General features: G+C 44.3%; 1 protein-coding gene across 1 annotated transcript in view; it reads left to right on the forward strand.

The window, feature by feature from the left end:
- The first annotated feature begins 13,842 nt into the window (after window positions 1–13,842).
- Window positions 13,843–21,314, forward strand: part of LOC147001175 (hippocalcin-like protein 1) — a 46,913-nt gene continuing 39,441 nt past the window's right edge. Inside the window, exon 1 of the mRNA XM_085830241.1 lies at window positions 13,843–13,990. Coding sequence (XP_085686367.1) covers window positions 13,865–13,990 — 126 coding nt within the window. The 5' untranslated portion in view covers window positions 13,843–13,864. The remainder of the gene's footprint in view (window positions 13,991–21,314) is intronic.

Consider the following 21,314-nt stretch of genomic DNA (forward strand, 5'->3'; position numbering starts at 1 on the left):
TACCAGGCTCCCAGGCAGCTGCTGCTCTCCAGACCACAGTTGGCACACCACAGATTGAGGCAGGGGTTCCTTTATTCATATGGAACTGTGTTCATGGCTGTCATCTTGAGCCTTAGGCTTCCAACATGGAGGAGGAGGAGACTTGAAAGTTACTGTGTCTGATTGGGGGCAGTGTGGGGAAGTGCAAGGTGGTTCAATCACCACCCTCGCAACCAGCATGTTCATTCCTCTGTAAATAAGTTTCCCAGACTACTTGAGCAGCTTGCCTAACCTATCATGGGTGAAGACCCCATTCTGTCTTGGCAGATGGCAGACCAATGGCTTTCTCAGTAAGGATTTCATGTCGCCTCACATTCTGCCTTCCAAAAGCTAAGTGGTGCCATGCAATTAGTTTTCTAGTAATGGTTATGGAGTCCATAGAAAGACCCAGTCTCAAAAAGACATATGAAATTTATGGAGGTCCTACTCTGTGTCTGCCCCATTTTAGAGCTTCCCAGAAGCTGAGTAAAAGAGGTGAGCATCAAGCAGCAGATTCTGGAGCTGGTGAGTTGGCTCAGTGGTTAAGAGTGCCGACTGCTCTTCCAAAGGTCCTGAGTTCAAATCCCAGCAACCACATGGTGGCTCACAACCATTGGTAACAAAACCTGATGCTCTCTTCTGGAGGGTCTGAAGACAACTACATATAAGTGTACTTACATATAATAAATAAATAAATAAATAAATATTAAGAAGCAGATGCTTTAGCGATAAGTGCAAATCATTCTATAATGGAAGCTTCTAGAACAGATTAGGGTTGAGATGTATTGTAAGTTCAGTGAAATGAGTGCTCTCACCTTGTCTGACTCAATATTTGGCCAAAAACCAATCACTTCACATGCCAGTGAGGATGGAGGCAGGCAGAGAAATGGGTGGTAGGCGTCTCACTGTGCACCAAGATCTATTATTCTTATTCATATTAACAATAATTCTTCTTTCTACATTCCAGTCATTATCCTCCTCCTTGTCTAACCTCTGACAGTTTCTCATCCCTTTCCTCTTCCCAGTCTCCAAGATGATGTCCCTCTACGCTGCCCACGTGCACCAAGATCTTAGTGCTGTGCTCTGCTCTGTTTCTTTTCTGCTGCCTTACAGATTCTCTGCTTAATGCTTCAAGGAAGGAGAGTAGCCAAGACCACCAATTTTTCCCAGACAGGCTGAGAAAGAATTGAAAAGAGCTGGACCCTCAGGCTCAGGTTTGGGGTTGACTCTGAAAGATGACCAAGACACTTCCCAAGCAGTCAAGAAAAAGAAAGTGTTCCAGGCCAAGGATTTGGTGCGAGGTTATGAAGTTGTGTGAAGATGAGGAAGCTCACAACAATGTTCCAGGGTCAGAAGCTAGCTAGCTTGTCCTACAGGAAGGCAATGAGGAGCAGAGCTGCTCTCAGTGGGTGAAACACAGAGGGGCGCTGTGAGCTGCGGGGAAGGGCAGCTTGAAGTCTCAAGGATGTGGCTGACACTCTCTGCTGAGCAGGTCTAGTGTACTGCAGATGCTTTAGTGTGGGGCTCGTGGGTGAGTGTTGCAACTTCTCAACTCTCTACAGGTGAATGAATGGTGTGGTCAAGAAAGTTTCTCAGGGGAAGAGAGGTAAAGCCGGGTCACCTCTGAGGAGCCAGTGATGGGTTGGAGTGTGAGTAATGGTGTGGAGTTTTGGTTCTAGATTCTCCCTGGACTCGACATTATGGGGGTGTGCTTGATCATCCCTGGGGTGTCCACTGCATACATCCACAATTTCACCAACAGGGGCAAGGAAACAGAGCTGCTCAAGTTCAGTCCCAAGGGCCTGGAGAACATTGACTAAGGAAGTGTTTTCCTGGCTGATGAGAAAAATCACTCAGCTATGTTCATCTGTTCCTGTTAGAAGGTTATGCAGCATATTATGTACTATGTGCACGTTATGAAATGCATACTAAAAAAAGTTTCCCAGTCATTCATGGCTGAGTCCTACTGAACCTGTCAAAGTTATTCTTAGTGGAAGGCCCCTACACAGGCAGGCAGGGTTTGGAGGTGCTTAGAGGTCAGAGGGTAGCTGGCAGAAGGATTGGGGGAAGGGCTAGAGTAGAATCGAGAGCTTCACTTTTATTTCATAGACAATAGGAAAACACTGGAGAAATGGCTTCCCCATCTAAAGGAGAGGGAGAGAAACCTATGAATGCATCCACACGCTGAAGGAAGAGCGATTTTTTTGTTTGTTTGTTTCCTTGTTTTGTTGTCTAGAAACAGGATCTTACTATGTCTGGCTTCTAATAGGCTCTGCTGCCCAGAATTTGTAGCTTCAAATTCCTAAGCTTCGCACTCAGCCTCACTGGTGTTGGGATCACAGGCATGCACCACCACACCCAGCAATGAAGAGAGTGCTGTGATCTAAGAAAAAAAAATAAAGTATTGCAAGCACTCTTTAAAAGCTTTAGCAAAAGCTATCTGCATATGGAGTGCTAATTAAACTCTTTTTTTTTTTTTTTAGTTTGTTTTGCTTTCCCATGAAAACAAACCCTGCCCTCTGCTGGCACTTGTTTGTATTATTCTAAGAGCTTGAAAACAACAAATGGCATTCCCTTAATTGCTGAAAGACAAGTAATATTTATTTACACTAGTTGCCTTTGCTTGCATTTCAGTGTACCAGGGCTTTAATCCTATATGTATTTAATTCCAGGAACATGAATCAGAGTTGGGAGTGCCCCTGCTCTGTCTGTTGCTAGGAAAGATAGAAATGTATTCAAAGTGGGCTTGTAAATACTGAAAGCCTAGGCTCTGAAAATAAATGTGTGTGTATATCCATAAATACACTTACTTTATGTTTGCTGACTTAAACACTGGACAGCACACAACCTGCAAAGCATTCAGAGATATTAGCTACTCTATAGTGAAGCCTGTGTAGCTAATTGATTCTCATAGATGCCTCTATTGATTTTTGCCAAGTGCTTGCATCAATACCCAGCTTGCAGTTTAACCATGTCTGGACAAAATAAGATGTAGAAATGCTTATTATCCAACTCAGTCAGCAAAGAAGTAGCTGCTGTCATTGACAGATGAGTCTCTTTCTGACATCAATGTCAGTTAACATTTGTTTATGTTAATGAGCAAGCAAGGCTGGTAAAGATGTCTGGTGTAACTTCATCTGCCCATGACACCTGTGGCCTCCTTGCTATAACAGAGAGGATTGGCAGCGTTTTTCCTCAAACCTCTTTGCTACTCACAATGCGGTGGCTCAGATGTGCCTGCCTGTGAATATAATCCTCAACAAAGTCACAACATTCCCCTGCCTTGTTTGGCTTAGACAATCAGTTAAGTAAGAACTCCAGTCACAATCAGTGGCTGCCCATTTCTCTGGTGTAAATACTCCTACGAAGCAATTTCAAGCTGCCAGACTATTGAACTGGGAAGAGATGCACAGTGACATACAACCATGTAGTATTTCTACCATATACACAAGTTCCCAAACCCAGCTTTCCTGACTGTGTGGCAGAGCTCACCTGACTAGCCCCCAGAGACTCCAGTTTAAGGCTCCTTTATCTAGGACTGTCTACTTTATTTCCGCACGGAGAGTCTACAGACTTTATTAAAATGAAAAAATGAACAGTCTTTGTGTACTGTTCTGTAAAATAAGCTGAGGATAGGTCTGCTTGTCATTCATTTTTTAAATTCAGTCATAAAGGTGATCCAGAATACATACATTGTCAAATGTTGAGGCCTAAACTGGGCATGATGGCACGTACTTTTAATTCCAGAACTCAGGAAGGTAGAGGCAGGCAAATCTCTGTGAGTTTGAGGCCAGCCTGGTCTACAAGAAAATTCCAGGCTATCCAGGCTACAAAGTTGACCCTGTCTCAAAAAAATAAGAACAAACACAAGTGTCTGGGCCCAAGGATGAGCTTCCTACAGTATTTTCTTTCTTTTCAGAAACAAACACAAAACATGGATAATGGGATCGTGAACACTAGAGCAGAGACTCGTGGTGTAGACATGAGCACATCTAGGACATAGCTCAGTGGAAGAACACCTTTTAAAGGGGGCATGATTCAGAGGTTGAGAGCAGGTTCAACTCCCAGCACAGAAGTTTACAATCATCTATCATTCCAGATCCAGGGGATGTGATGCCCTCTCTGGTCTCTGAGAGCACTGCATGCCTGTGGTGCACAGACATACATGAAAGCAAAACAGCCACATAAAATAATGACAAGAACTTTAAAATGTGTGTGTATGTGTGCATGTATATGTGTGCACTTGTGCATGTGTGTGTGTACATGTGTATGTGTGGACTTGTACATGTGTGTGCATGTATGTGAGTGTGTTTTAAAGATAGGGGTGGGGTGGAGAAATGATGACTTGGCTGTTAAAAATACTTGTTGCTCCTCCAGAGGAATGGGGTTCAGTTCCTAGCACCCACATGGTGGCTTACAACTATATGGCCAGGCAGTGGTGGCACATTCGTTTAATCCCAACACTTGGGAGGAAGAGGCAAGTGCATTTCTCAGTTCGAGGCCAGCCTGGTCTACAGAGTGAGTTCCAGGACATCCAGGGCTATACAGAGAAACCCTGTCTTGAAAACAAAACAAAACAAAACAAAACAAAACAAAACAAAACAAAAACAAAAAACAAAAACAACAACAACAAAAAAAAAAACAAAACAACTATCTGTAACTCCAGTTCAAGGGGATCTGACACCCTCTATGGTCTTTGGGCACACCAGCAAAAGATTGACCCCCAGATCTAAATTTCTATCTGTGTTATAATTGTGTGCTGCCCCTCATGGTACCTTCTCCAAAATTGACCACGTAATTGGGCACAAAACAGGACTCAACAGATACAAAAACATTGAAATTGTCCCATGCATCCTATCAGATCACCATGGACTAAGGCTGATCTTCAATAACAAAATAAATAATAGAAAGCCAACCTTCACGTGGAAACTGAACAACACTCTTCTCAATGATACCTTGGTCAAGGAAGGAATAAAGAAAGAAATTAAGGACTTTTTAGAGTTCAATGAAAATGAAGCCACAACATACCCAAACTTATGGGACGCAATGAAAGCATTTCTAAGAGGAAAACTCATAGCTCTGAGTGCCTCCAAAAGGAAACTAGAAAGAGCACACATTAGCAGCTTGACAACACACCTAAAAGCACTAGAACAAAAGGAAGCAAATTCACCCAAGAGGAGTAGGCGGCAGGAAATAATCAAACTCAGGGGTGAAATCAACCAAGTGGAAACAAGAAAAACTATTCAAAGAATCAACCAATCAAGGAGCTGGTTCTTTGAGAAAATCAACAAGATAGATAAACCCTTAGCCAGACTCACTAGAGGGCACAGGGAAAGCATCCTAATTAACAAAATCAGAAATGAAAAAGGAGACATAACAACAGATCCTGAAGACATCCAAAACACCATCAGATCCTTCTACCAAAGGCTATACTCAACAAAACTGGAGAACCTGGATGAAATGGAGAAGTTCCTAGACAGATACCAGGTACCAAAGTTGAATCAAGATCAGGTTAATGATCTAAACAGCCCTATATCCCCCAAAGAAATAGAAGCAGTCATTAATAGTCTCCCAACTAAAAAAAGCCCAGGACCAGATGGGTTTAGTGCAGAGTTCTATCAGACCTTCAGAGAAGATCTAATCCCAGTTCTTCACAAACTATTCCACAAAATAGAAACAGAAGGTACTCTACCCAACTCATTCTATGAAGCCACAATTACTCTGATACCTAAACCACAAAAAGACCCAACAAAGACAGAAAACTTCAGACCAATATCCCTTATGAATATTGATGCAAAAATCCTCAATAAAATTCTTGCTAACCGAATCCAAGAACACATCAAAACAATCATCCATCCTGACCAAGTAGGTTTCATCCCAGGGATGCAGGGATGGTTCAATATACGGAAATCCATCAACGTAATCCAGTATATAAACAAACTCAAAGACAAAAACCACATGGTCATCTCGTTAGATGCGGAAAAAGCATTTGACAAGATCCAACACCCATTCATGATAAAAGTCTTGGAAAGATCAGGAATTCAAGGCCCATACCTAAACATGATAAAAGCAATCTACAGCAAACCAGTAGCCAACATCAAAGTAAATGGTGAGAAGCTTGAAGCAATCCCTCTAAAATCAGGGACTAGACAAGGCTGTCCACTTTCTCCATACCTATTCAACATTGTACTTGAAGTCCTAGCCAGAGCAATTCGACAACAAAAGGAGATCAAAGGGATACAAATTGGAAAAGATGAAGTCAAAATATCACTTTTTGCAGATGATATGATAGTATATATGTGACCCTAAAAATTCCACCAGAGAACTCCTAAGCCTGATAAACAGCTTCGGTGAAGTAGCTGGATATAAAATTAACTCAAACAAATCAATGGCCTTTCTCTACACAAAGAATAAACAGGCTGAGAAAGAAATTAGGGAAACAACACCCTTCTCAATAGTCACAAATAATATAAAATATCTTGGCGTGACTCTAACTAAGGAAGTGAAAGATCTGTATAATAAAAACTTCAAGTCTCTGAAGAAAGAAATTATAGAAGATCTCAGAAGATGGAAAGATCTCCCATGCTCATGGATTGGCAGGATCAACATTGTAAAAATGGCTATCTTGCCAAAAGCAATCTACAGATTCAATGCAATCCCCATCAAAATTCCAACTCAATTCTTCAACGAATTAGAAAGTGCAATCTGCAAATTCATCTGGAATAACAAAAAACCTAGGATAGCAAAAACTCTTCTCAAGGATAAAAGAACCTCTGGTGGAATCACCATGCCGGACCTAAAGCTCTACTACAGAGCAATTGTGATAAAAACTGCATGGTACTGGTATAGTGACAGACAAATAGACCAATGGAATAGAATTGAAGACCCAGAAATGAACCCACACACCTACGGTCACTTGATCTTCGACAAGGGAGCTAAAAACATCCAGTGGAAGAAAGACAGCATTTTCAACAAATGGTGCTGGCACAACTGGTTGTTAACATGTAGAAGAATGCGAATCGATCCATTCCTATCTCCTTGTACTAAGGTCAAGTCTAAGTGGATCAAGGAACTTCACATAAAACCAGAGACACTGAAACTTATAGAGGAGAAAGTGGGGAAAAGCCTTGAAGATATGGGCACAGGGGAAAAATTCCTGAATAGAACAGTAATGGCTTGTGCTGTAAGATCGAGAATTGACAAGTGGGACCTCATGAAACTACAAAGCTTCTGCAAGGCTAAAGACACCATCAATAAGACAAAAAAACCACCAACAGATTGGGAAAGAATCTTCACCTATCCTAAATCAGATAAGGGACTAATATCCAATATATATAAAGAACTCAAGAAGGTGGACTCCAGAAAGTCAAATAACCCCATTAAAAATGGGGCTCAGAACTGAACAAAGAATTCTCGCCTGAGGAATACCGAATGGCAGAGAAACACCTGAAAAAATGTTCAACATCCTTAATCATCAGGGAAATGCAAATCAAAACAACCCTGAGATTCCACCTCACACCAGTCAGAATAGCTAAGATCAAAAATTCAGGTGACAGCAGTTGCTGGCGAGGATGTGGAGAAAGAGGAACACTCCTCCATTGTTGGTGGGATTGCAAGCTTGTACAACCACTCTGGAAATCAGTCTGGCGTTTCCTCAGAAAATTGGACATAGTACTACCGGAGGATCCAGCAATACCTCTCCTGGGCATATATCCAGAAGATGTCCCAACCGGTAAAAAGGACACATGTTCCACTATGTTCATAGCAGCCCTATTTATAATAGCCAGAAGCTGGAAAGAACCCAGATGTCCCTCAACAGAGGAATGGATACAGAAATTATGGTACATTTACACAATGGAGTACTACTCAGCTATTAAAAAGAATGAATTTATGAAATTCCTAGCCAAATGGATGGACCTGGAGGGCATCATCTTGAGTGAAGTAACACAATCACAAAAGAACTCACACAATATGTATTCACTGATAAGTGGATATTAGCCCAAAACTTAGGATACCCAAGATTTAAGATACAATTTGCTAAACGCATGAAACTCAAGAAGAATGAAGACCAAAGTGTGGACACTGTGCACCTTCTCAGAATTGGGAACAAAACACCCAGGGAAGGAGTTACAGAGACAAAGTTCGTAGCGGTGATGAAAGGATGGACCATGTAGAGACTGCCGTACCCAGGGATCCATCCCATAATCAACTTCTAAACGCTGACACCATTGCATACACTAGCAAGATTTTGCTGAAAGGACCCAAATATAGCTGTCTCTTGTGAGACTATGCTGGGGCCTAGCAAACACAGGAGTGGATGTTCACAGTCAGCTATTGGATGTATCACAGGGCTCCCAATGGAGAAGCTAGAGAAAGTACCCAAGGAGCTAAAGGGATCTGCAACCCTATTGTTGGAACAACATGATGTTCTAACCAGAACCCCGGAGCTCTTGTCTCTAGCTGCATATGTATCGAAAGATGGCCTAGTTGGCCATCAATGGAAAGAGAGGCCCATTGGACTTGCAAACTTTATATGCCCCAATATAGGGGAATGCCAGGGCCAAAAGAATGGGAATGGGTGGGTAGGGAAGTGGGGGGCGCTATGGGGGACTTTTGGGATAGCATTGGAAATGTAATTGAGGAAAATATGTAATAAAAATATTTAAAAAAAAATAATTGTGTGCTGCCAAATCCTTCCCTGCCTCTGTCCCCAAAGCACAAACCGTGAGGTGAGTGACCCATACATGTGGCTGTCTCTCACCTTGGGGTGTAAATGGCTTGCTTTCACAACATTATCTGGGGGTAAGTACTCCATGAGGTGGAGGTGAAAGTCCCAGTGACATTTCCAGTGTTCACATCATCACGGGTCCTTGTGGGTGTCCCTATTTTATTGCATTGTTTACCACAAAGTTCCTTTAAGACTCAGACCTGTTCATTCCAAGAGTAATCATTTACAAGTTAACTGCAAGCAAACTGGAAATGTCTGTGTTAAACCAGCCAAGCCTCCAGAAAATTCCGGAATTGAGAACATTACCTTTTCCCTTGGCTGGACAGTGAGAAATCTCAGGTTCTTGGGAATTACTAGAGGCAGAACATTCCTCTGGAAAATGGGCTGTTACCCAATCTTACTGTGCACCAGGCATGGGCTTTTCTATCCTTCTTCCTTTGGTTGCCTTAGCTGAATCGAGTAAAGGATGAAGCTTATGTTGGCTCACAGGATTAGAGGTTTCTGTCCTTTGGTCTTGCTGGTTTGGGGCCTGTAATTGAGGCAAGACATCGTGGTGGAGGAATGCAGGGGAGGGGAGATGCTCACAGCATGACAGAGGTGAATCACAGAGAGGATAGAAGCCAGACTTCCAGCATTTTCTTCCCTGAAAGGATCTAGTAACACTTCCCCAACAAAGGCCTCTCTGCTAGCTTCCATTTCCTCCCAGAAGCACTGTTGAGAGGATGCCAATGATGTCATCAGAGGTCTACAAGTCTTTATCCAGACCTTTTTAGCTCTTCAAAGTCTCAAAAAGAATCCACTTGTCTGAGAGAGGGTCTCACTGTGCATCCCAGGTTAGCCACAGCCTAAGAGAGATCTGCCTGTTTCTTTCTTCAGAGTGCTGGGATTAAAGGTATGGCCATCACACCTGGCAAAGGTCTAGTTTTTAAAAGTAACTCTCAGTGGTAAAACTGATCTAAAGTGTTGGGCATGGTGGCGCTTGCCTTTAATCCTAGCACTTGAGAGGCAGGGGCAGGCAGATTTCTGAGTTCGAGGCCAGCCTGGTCTACAAAGTGAGTTTCAGGACAGCCAGGGCTACACAGAGAAACCCTGTCTCAAAGAAAAAACAAAAACAAAAGCAAAACAAAATAAAACTGATCTGAAGTGAACTTGTATGAATTTATGCATAGTTCTTGCTTATCCCAACTTCTGGGATAACAAACCCTTACTCTCTGTGCTACTGCTCTGATGTGGTTTATCCCCTAATGGTCCTCGTATTTTAGCCTTGGCCTTGGTGTCATGGTGGGGCTCAGGTGGGGACTAGGAGGAGTTAGGGCACTGAGGGTACTATCCTTGGAAGCAATTAAGGGAGTTTTCTTGGGAACCTCCATTAGTTCTCATTAAAGCAAGTTCTAAAGTAGGAAGTTTGATGTCTGTTTTTCTGGCTTCCAGCCTGTGATCAATCTTACAAGTAAATAATGTCAACATTATGTTACCACCTACATGAAGCTACATGGAAGGGGCTGCTTGATCTTAGACTGTACACCTCTGTCCTAGTTTGTTTTCTGTGCTGTGATAAAACACTGATTAAAATGAACTCGAGGAAGAAAAGGGTTTATCTGGGCTACAGATTCTAGACCATCATTCAGGAAAGCCAAGACAGGAACTGAAGGCAGGAGCTGAAGCAGAGACCTTGGAGGAATGATGCTTACTGGCTTGCCTTCCTTGATCTACTTAGCATCTTTCTTACACAGGCCAGGCTCACCTGCTAGGAATTGTGCCACCCACAGTGGACTGGGCCCATCCACATCAATTAATAATCATGAAAATGTCATACAGACATGTCTGAATCCCAATCTGATGGAAACAATTCCTTGACTGAGATTCCCCTTCCAATTATATCTAGGTTTGTGTCCAGTTGACAAAACTAACCAGGGCAGCTTCCAAAACCATTATCTAACTTCCTCCCCTTTCCCTTCCCCTTGCTGTTCGTATTTTCTCCCAGTGTAGAGATGAACCCATGGGCTCCATATACTCCAGACAAGCACTAACAATGTACCATTTGGGCAACATCCTAGCCAACCTCCTCTTCTTCAAAAATTTCAACCTCAGGTATATTAGAGCAACAGAAACAGACCAGTACACCCCCAAAAAAATAATAGGACTATAGTCTTTTATATGAAAATTATAGGCTGAAATATATATGGATTCATAATTTCTCAGACTTTAAAAGTAACATATTTTACATGGTATGTAAATTGAACCAGCCCCTAGTGAGGTCTAAAAGAATACTGTATGATCGATGGCATTTATATTTTACAGCAAAACATAAATGTTTGTATGGGTTAATTGAAATTGTATATGCCTCACTTCAGTTTTAGTACAATTTTATCCTTGAGAATCATTATATATTTTTTGAGTCAGGGTTTCTCTGTATAGAACACTGGCTATCCTGGAACTCACTTTGTAGACTTGGCTGTCCTGAAACTCATAGAGATCCACCTGTCTCTGACTCCTGAGTGCTGAGGTTAAAGTGATGTGACACTATGCCCAACAAGAATTATTTTTAAAAATAGATATTTCAGGTATGTTTTAAAATAAACTTAGTGGTGTCCGTGTCTGTAATGGTAATACCAGCATCTTCTTTTCTCAATGCATTAAAAATATGTAAATGATGGCTGAGGTAGTAACTCTGTGTTCGAGCACTTGCCTATAGGTTCAAGGCCTTGGATTCAATCCTCAGCACCACATACAAAGGAGTGGGTAGTGTTCTCTTGATTCCTGTTCAACCTTTAAACCTTAAATTATGTTCATGTCTGGGTGTGTGTGTGTCTGTGTGTGTATGTGTTTGTGTGTCCCTTCGTTGTGTCTGTGTGTGTGTGTGTGTCTGTGTGTGTGTCTGTGTGTGTGTTTGTCTGTGGGTGTATGTGTCTGTGTCTGTGTGTCTGTGTGTGTCTCTGTGAGTATGTGTCTGTGTGTGTCTGTGTGTGTGTGTCTGTGTCTGTGTGTGTCTGTGTGTTTGTATGTGTCTATGTGTGTGTCTGTGTGAGTATGTTCCTGTGTGTGTCTGGGTGTCTGTGTGTATGTGCCTGTGGGTGTGTGCCTTTGTGTGTGTGTCTGTGTGTGTGTGTAGGTGTGTGTTTTTCTGTGTGTATGTGTGTCTATGTGTCTGTGTGTGTGTGTTAAACACATTGATTTATTTGATTGGTACTATATTATGCCAAGGAAAACCACTATTTTCTTTTAACTTCCCAAGACATCAAAGAGACCAAGTTTCCAAAAATAAACCCTTGAAAAGTTACATGGAATATTCTTCAATTTCAGAAAAGAACAAAATGACTTATAGGTGAGAAGAGAGGCAGAGGGATCAGAAATTGCCTTGTGAAGGAGAGCCTGTACTACAACACAATACCCTCGAGTTATACATGCTGAGATAGGTGTGTCCCTGAGACACTAAATGGAAGGATGTTCACAATGGTGGAAAGTGGCAGAGAATTAGAGAGTTTTGGGATTGCAATTTATTGCCTATCATAGGAATAAAAGCTACCCACTGGCACAGCTATTTTTGAAGTCTGAACTTATTCACAGGCAGTGCTGGTAAAATACCAGAAGCCATACATAATGTCTGAACCCAGCTGCCACCTCATACAGCAGATTTGTACATGGGAGCCTTAAAAAGATTGACTGGTCTACTGTCCTATGGCAGTAGGAGACCACTTTTATTTCCCATGTTGGGTTTACAATGTCTCTCACATTCCCTCCTTTTCAGACACACAAAAGGTTTTTGTAAAGTTTCTCTATGCTGTATTGTTGACAGCAGCAGTAACCATGCCTCTTTCCTCGGGGAGTTAGAGGGTGTGATTTTTGACTAGTGTCTTCAGAACCTTTGGGTTTTTAAAATACAGCTGAGAATTTCTGAATGAGATATAGACGAAAATGTCCTAATTCAGATGATTTTTGGCCCAGTTGTGTCTGTGATCAATCAGCTATGGGTTGGAATACTCTCTGAGAACCATCAGGTACAATACCCCCCTCATGCTCTACCTCTGGTTCTCTTGGATATCCCTCACTTCCGACAGCACATCAGTGCATTCTATGATTTTCTCAGGGTGAAGCCTGCCCTACCACCCTAAAACTGTCATCATGTAACTGGGAGTGTCCCTAATTGTACAAGCTTAGGGAACACGATGCTTACTAGGGGTTGGAGTATTCTTCCAAGTCGAAGGACATGGGTTTGAATTCCCATTCGGCTTGTACCATGGTCAACTCCCTATGCAAAACACCTGCCTTTACCCATGGCTTCTTAAGGCTGCAGAAGGCGCACAGACAGAACATGGTCCCTATCATTGCATCCCCAACTAACTGTCTACATCTTGTCCTGCTAAAGTGCCCTGGAGGATTTCACTGTCCTGTAGGGGGCGAGCTACCCACACTGTCTCACTGGCCCTTCCCTGAGGTTCTGGTGGGGAATTCAGGGGATCCTGAGGCTAACGGTGGGATTGGGGAGCAAAAGGGTGGGCTCCTCTCCAGCCCGGAAGCCAGTATTCCTGGTTCCACTCCACGCCTTCTGGGTAATGTTGCTAGAGGTCATGGCGGGTGCAGGGTGGGAGCTGGGCACTGCAGCCCGGGAGAGGCGCGCCCTCGAACCCCAGCACGTCCCGAAGGCAGACACAAGGCGGTGACCCACAGCCACTGACAGGCCAGTGCGCACATCGCCCTTCTTCCTGTGGCCTCCACTTCCTGGCAGCGCGGAGGCGGCAAGCGCCCCGATTGGCGGCCAGACCTTTGCCCCGCCCCGCCCCGCCCAGCCCCGCCCGAGGCCACCGCTCCCCCCCCACCCCCCGCCGGTTCGGCCCCTCTCGGCGGGAGGCCTTCCTGCCAGCCACTTGGTGGTGCGCAGTTTCCCCTAGCTGTGCGCACTCGCTGAGAACTAGGCATAGGCGTCTCCCGGAGCAGGGTGGGCAGAGCTGTGGGCTGCACGCCCTCTGCTGCCAGGGCGTGTCCCGTGGAGGCTCTGGCGCCCTGCGGCGACTTCCGGGCCCGCGCTCCCCTTTGTCCGATTCCCCAAGCAGCGGCTGGGTCGGAGCCAGCGCCCTGGGCGACTGAGGCGGCCGCAGTCCGCGCCCCGGCGCCCTGGCGATGCCGGACCAGATCTCCGTGTCGGAATTCGTGGCCGAGACCCATGAGGACTACAAGGCGCCCACGGCCTCTAGCTTCACCACGCGCAAGGCCCAGTGCCCGGACACCGTGGCGGCCATCGAGGAGGTGAGCGGTAGCGTCGCCGGCGCGGGGCGGGAGGCAAGGCGGCTGGGATCGCGCTGCGCCTTGTGCACTCGGTAGGCTTCCGCGCCTGGTGCCGGATACCCAGTGCCCTCCACCTGCGCCCACACGGCTCTGTAGGCTTTGTGCGTCCAGCCAGAGAACGAGCTGGAGAACGAGACACACACGTGTAGCAAAGTGAACCCAAGCCTACATTTCCTTTGCTCAGAATTTTAAGATGGGGTAAATATTTTAAAATACTTGTGCCAGAGCTTGTTGTTCAGAGAGTTTTCAAATTAAGCTGTGTCGTTACATCCTTTCCCCTTGCCTAAACAAAGCATTTGCTATTAGGCTTCGCCTGAAAAACAAACAAAAAACTAGACTATTATTAGTTCGTGTAAAATATTTGTCTTTGTAGACCTACACAGTCAGGACTAGACTCAATGAAACATACTAGGTTCAGCATCCTGCTCTTGGAAGTAAGCTCGGGTATCCATTCTTCTCCTTCATCCTCGTCCCCTTTCTTTCCTCTCACCCCTCTTCCCAAAGATCCGCTTGTAAATCTGTTCTATCCAGTTCAGTGAGAGCAGATTGCTTAGTCCACTTTTCTCAGCCTGGCCTTTAGGTGCCACTGATGCCTTTAATGAGGCAGGTGGAGGATGAGAGGGATGAGAGCCCCTCCCCCACGAGGGCCCTTGAAAAGCACTAGGAAGATAGTCACAGTGTTTCGAAAATGCATCATTAATGCTTATGAAAATAATTACATCAAAAAAGGTAGGATTCCCTCTGTGGAAAGGACACTTGTGTGTGTTGTCCTTAAAAGACAGCCCATGTTTATAAAGTTAGGACGCTTCTCTCATTGTATTGAATCAGTTAGGTATCAGTAATACTGGCAGATGTTGGAAAGCCAGGAAAATACAAGTTGCAATTAAAGTAGGCATGGCCTCTCTCTGATTAATTTTAGTTTATTTTGGATGAACCGAAAGCTGCTTTTCCAGGCAGTGCAGGAGATTACCCAAGAGCTCAGTTACTGGGTAGATTAAAGAGAGACTGGATTTGGTCATTCTGTTAAATTGCAGGCTGGCTTCACTCAGCCTCCTAAGCAGAAAATGGATTTGAGTTGGAAACAGGGAAAACCTGAAATCTTTGCAGGCCTGTCTCATTTTAAGTAAGCCAGCATCCACTCTAAGATAATAGTGTGTATGAACTAATTTGAAGTGTGAAAGGACTCAGTGTGGATTACTTAAAATAATGCTTTCTTTCTCCTCCTACATTATTTAATGTTCACTTCCAATACAAAATGTTCTCTCTCTAGTGTAGTAAGTAACACACCATGTTCACAATACTTGGACTTTAAGCAAATGGTGAAATGAGACATTAGAATAGATTTTGTGACATACAAAATGTTATGAATTTCATAGAAATAAAACTTAAAAAATGAGTCTCTGGTCTTCTACTTAATGAGTTAAGGAATTAGTAAACTTATCTGATTAACTTTGGCAAACCTGTTTGCTTCCAATGGAGAATATGTCTAGCCGTTGTCATTTTCTGACTGAAATAGTCTTTCTTGGCTTGCACATCTGTAGCTAGAATGTCAGTAGTTCGCCAGTGCGTGGCCTGTATTACAGGTATCAAACTGTTGTGTTTAATATCTATCCCTGCTGTGCAGATAAGGAATTTGAGGCTAGGAGATTAGTTCAGGTTATAGACACATCAAGTGGAGTTTGAACTTGGCTGGATGCTGCATACTCAAACTGCATGGCTTTTTCTAATGCTTAGTGATGGTGCATTCTCAAAACTGCCCATAGCTAGATCAGCCACCTCCGAGTCAGGCTCCCTCACTTTCCAGTTGTATGAATTGGGATGAGACTCTCCCCACCCACACACTCATTTGCCGTTTTCAGTCCAGTTCACAGTCTAGATAATCATGTCTATTACTGAAGGTTCTGGTACAGTACCCAGTAGACTTAGTAAATGGTAGCTGCTTTACCAGATTTCACTGTAGTTACTGTATAGACCCTGGAATGAGAATGGAGCAAGGGAGAAGAAAATGGATGAATGGATGAAGGTGTGCATATAAATGGAAATTGTTGTCCTTCCCCCTAGTTGTGCCTGTGTGTGCCTGTGAGAGTGTGTGTGTGTGTGTGTGTGTGTGTGTTGGCTCCTGTGCTGACTGAGCACAGAGGCTGAACTTGCAATGCTTTGCTGAATAAGTTCCCCACAGCCTTTCTCTGCTCCCCATGAATCCTGGGGATCCCCTTGCAGGTTCACAAGCTTGTGTAGCAAGCACCAGACCCCCTAACCCCCTAAGCTGCCTTCCCAGCCCCCATGTATTCTTTCTAAGGAGCTTATTGTCTTGGTAACAGGTCAGAGTGTAGCTGGTTTGAAACTTTTGATTTCCTGTTGACTTTCTCTGGGTTACTTACTCTGCACAGTTTGCAAAGTGCAGAGCGCAACTGGTGTCAGCTTTGTGCTTTGGAAATAAGGGAGAAAATAAGTAGTTGTGGCATAAATCTGAAAACTGAGCTGCGCCACCCCCCACCCCCTTCCCAGCTTTGATTTTTATGTCTTAGTTTATTTAAGCCTCTGGTTACTTCAAAATACTCTGGAAATAGAGAAACATTGTGTGCATTCTTGAGACACTCCTATTGTTTGTTAGGGCTTCTTCATAGCTCCATTCATCCCTACCCTGCTCATTTGGCATTGATGTAGTTTTAAAAATAAATTTGATATAGACTCTTAAGTATTAAAATTTAACTTTTTCCTTCCATGGCCATGACTCTCTTATTCTATTGTCCTTGGTTACCTTGGAAATCGCTTTGCTGTTCTAACTGCAAAAGGAGAATGAACATCTAGACTGTACAGACTCCCAGGGGATGCTGTTCATGGGGCCAGGCTCCGCCTAGCAGTTCCAGTGGGAACTGGCCTTGCATTTGATTCTGAGTTGCAGTCCTTTGTGACTTGTTTGTAAACCAGCTCCTTCAGAATCCCAGGCTAACAGATTTCGTATCTATGGTCAGAAGGATGCCCCCTTTTTCTCAGTGTATCCTTGGAAGGGAGTAGGTTAACAGGTCATCATTTTATGCTTCTCCTAAATTTGAATTGGTGTCTCTGGAACGTCTTGAATCAGTTAGGGTGGAATTGGTTTCCCTCCAGCAGAATTCAATTTCTCTTTTATGATTAGTAGTGCAGTTACTATGATACCATTCCTTCTGCATCCCAGCGCTTGCTGTGGTTCATTTGGGACCTGCTGCTGTGTGTTAGGTGAAGGGATTAGACATCTCTTCTCTTTGAAAGAATATGTGATTCCATGGGGAGAAACCGATTTTCCAGGCAGATCAGTGACGTGAGGCCATGTCTGTGAGAGCATCTATGGTGATGACATAGAGAACAGGAAGACTGGGACCACTTACATGTGATCAGAGCATCTATGGTGATGATGTAGAGAACAGGAAGACTGGGACTGCTTACATGTGATCAGAGCATCTATGGCAATGATGTAGAGAACAGGAAGACTGGGACTGCTTACATGTGATCAGGGATGTGCATGAAAGGGCCTTGAATGGAAGCCTGGTGTAAGAGGCTCCAAGGTGATTTAATCCAGTCTTCCATATCTCTGTCCCTACCTTAGGGAAGTATCCACTCTTGGGCTGGTGATCAACTAGGCCTTTGGTGGAATTTTCCTATCCATCCAGGGTGCAGAAGGCTGCTTAGGCCAAGAAGTTACAGAGGCCTTTCAAGGTGGGGGACTGCGCTTTTAGCTTTTGGTCAGCATTGTAGCCCAAGAATGAATTCACCTCTTTGTTAACATTACTTGGTCTCAGATGCTTGGTGGCCACATGGGTTGGTGGCCACTCTGTTGTGTGATGTAGATTCAGGATTTTGTTTTACATACTTGCAGGAAGTCCTGTTGATGAGCATAGGCCCTTGCAACTGCAAAATGCTTCACCTGACAGCACCAGTCAGTGTGGTGTGCAACTTGCAGAGCCTCGGGTTCCATGACAGAGCTGTGGAAATAGAGTGTGCATTTTAACAGCACTCTCAGGAGCAGTGTGTGCACCAGGGTTTGAAAGTACTGTTGTAGGCTGCCCTGAGTCCTGGCTGTGTTCAGAGTTGCCGGGTGGGGGAGGGGGGGTCTGTGGACTGGAAGAACCTGGTTCTGTCTCCTAAATTCTGATTTCATATGATTTGGGTGAGGCCTGGAGCTTTTATATTTGTAAAAGGCTCCTCCCTAGTTGATAATCACTGATAGACAGGTGATTATGTCATGTTGTGTGCCATGTAGTGATGAATCAAGGTTATGCATAACTTGGGGATAGGATGTGGTTTTGGAAGGGAGGAAACTGAAGTCAAGACAGGCATCTCTGCAGAGGTGACCTTTGAGCAGTCTGGAATGTAGAGGCTGCCTGCTTGCAAAGACCTGTGCATAGATGAGTCCTGGAAAAGGGCTGAGATGTGAGTATCAGGGCAGACAGAAGGCCTGTGATCAGAGGTGAGGGAGAGCAATGGGGCCTGTGTGGAGGGGTGGCTTAGGTCCAGATAGCACTGGACCTTGGGGAGAGAATTTGCACGTTGGCTGTGGAGTGGCACAAAGCTGTTAGAGGGTTTGGGGCTCAGACTCCCATGGTCTGATTTCCTCTTTAGGATTTACTTTTTATTGATTTGTGTCTGTGTGTGACACTCAGAGTGCAAATGCCCTCAGAGCTTATGCATCCGGAGTTGTAGGCAGCTGTGAATTGCTTGGTTGTGGGTGCTGGGGATGAAACTTGGAACCTTCAGAAGAGCAGGAAGTTCTCTTACAATAAACCATTTCTCCAGTCACTGCTTCACAGTTTAAAGACATTTCAGTGCTTGTTCCTAGGCCTAGGAGAAAAGTGGGGAGACCAGCAAAGGAGTAGGGGTTCATTTGTGTCTGCAGTAGTGGCAGTGTAGAAATGTCCTTTGAACTGGGTTTCATTCCCTGATGATACTTGAAGCATCATCTCCAAGGTAGAAGTGGCACTGTCCAGCATGCCTTAGTGGTAGAGAACAGGTTTACTGTGAAGATTGGCTGGCTGGAGGACTTGTCCTTTTTTGCTTGTTTGTTTGTTTGGTTTTGGTTTTGTTTTTTTATTTTTATTTTTGTTTTTTTTTGTTTTGTTTTTTTTCCGAGACAGGGTTTCTCTGTATAGCCCTGTTTGTCCTGGAACTCACTCAGACCAGGCTGGCCTCGTACCCAGAAAATCTGCCTGCCTCTGCCTCCTGAGTGCTGGGATTAAAGACGTGTACCACCACGCCTGGCTATAACCAGTATTTTTATGTGCTTTAATTCTATGTTAAGAAAATGTGCTTTTGCCAGTTGGTTGCCAGCCAGACATATAAATAATATTATACAGATTGTGCAGGCTGTGTTTATATATTTAGGGAATATACATATATGTATAAAATAACAAATGAAAAGAGAGGTAATGAATTTGAAAGAGAGCAAGCAGGGATATATGGGTTGGTTTAGAGAATAGAAACGATGAGATTATATTACACTTTCAAAAAATAAAGAAAATAATTATAAAGTAAGAAAGCATTAAATGGGCTTATTTAAGATTATTCATTTTTGAGATAGGTCATATAGGCACAAAGAAGTCATGTGACTCTGGGTTTCAGCAGTTGACAAAACAGGAGTTCTGACCACTCTGGTTGGTTCTTCTATGTCCTTTCACTGTGCAGAGGTGGGTTTCCTTAGTGCAAGTACTGAGTACTTATTTCTTCAGAATTCTGGTACATAGTGAATATCAGCTGCAATATCCTGCAACATGAGATAACCCGTCCTTGATTTTTCTAAGTTCCCTTGGCTGATAGCCTTTCTATATTAGACATTAGAGAGACATTCTATTAAATTTCCTTTCTGTATCCATAGAGAAATTCATTCTGATTTGAGATATGTTTACCTAGAGAACCTGTCCTAATTCAACTGTGGCTTTTCTCTACTTTGCCACTGATGGCGATGTGCTGGCTACCAAGAAGGCTCAACAGTGTTTCCCTTACATTTCTGGCTTTCCTCCCAGGGTTGTTTGGTATCATCTGGTGAAAGGGAGCTGCAGTCTCCTTGAGCCCAGCACTGAGCCACAAACAAAACTCTTGTTTCCTAAAATCCCTCTTTAATGTTCATTGCCTGGGCTACCTCCCACTCAGATTGATAACCCCACTGCACCTTGGGTAATGGGCTATGCAAGCTCTTCCCCTGGATTTCAGGAAGAAGAAGGCAAGTGCTGTGAGGCAAGCTCAGGCAAGGTCGAAGTCAGGTCCTGGTAATGCAGGATCATTGCTCACAGAGGGCAGGAGCAGGCAGCTGACTAGCCTGAGCTGGAATGTGTTGGGAACTAAAAGGGGGCCCTGGGGAAGAAAGGACAGGGGGGAAGGCCCACACCCTGCCAGAGTTCCACCTATGATCTGGACAGAGATGTGGGAGAGCTGCCATACACTCCCCTCTCAGCCCCAGGTGTGCATCTAAGCCTTTGACCCACTCTTCGGGTCTGAACAAGGGGCAGCCCAACTTGGGAGCCCTGGGGCTACTTTCCTAAAGCCTTGGGGTTATGGGAGAGAGGGATGAGGGATGAGAGGTTCCCACACCTGTGAGAGTGAGCACAGTGGATCTTGACTGGCCCACATGAAGGCCTTGCATGGGGAGATTAGAAAGGGCTCATTAGGAGAAAGCCTATCCCGTCCTCCAAGCTCAGTGGGCCTTGATGAGCAGAGACTTTCTATGGTTTTAGAGCTTTATTATAGAAAGGCAGGGAGAAAGAGAGAAGGTAGAAGAGAGAGAGAGAGTCCCCCCTAGAAAGCTAGAAGGGGGAAGGCTAGATAGAAAGAGAGTAAGAGGGAGAGAGGAGAGGAGAAGACAAAGAGAAAGGAAAGAGGAGAGAGGAGTGAGAGAAGTGAGAGGTAAGAGAACAAAGGAGCGAGATCAAGAGAGATAGGTGGGGCTGAACAGTCCTTTTTATGGGCTTTACTGTTGCTAGGTAACTGGGGAGTAGTTTAGCCTGAAGGTCAGAAACTAGGGGCATTGTCTAAGTGACTTTTAGCCAGGCTTCTCTTGTGGTGGCTGGGGTGGGGGTGGGGGACAGTAATTTAGGCAGGAGCCTGAGTTCCAGAAGCATGAGGGAATTAATGCCTTCCTTGTCAAGTAAGGAATTATCACCCTTCTGGTGTTCAGACCTCAGCTCAACTGGAGACCAACCTGTCTGTGCATAGCCCAATGCCCCACATGAATGTTGAGTTCTCTCCCAGGGCTGGGAGGGGTGAGAGTCCACTTGTAGGACAGGCTCAAATGCTAATGTAGTGCAAACCACATCTG

This window comes from Mus caroli, unplaced genomic scaffold (genome assembly GCF_978045245.1).
Source record: "Mus caroli unplaced genomic scaffold, Mus_caroli_1 scaffold_14, whole genome shotgun sequence".
Taxonomy (NCBI): Eukaryota; Metazoa; Chordata; class Mammalia; order Rodentia; family Muridae; genus Mus; species Mus caroli.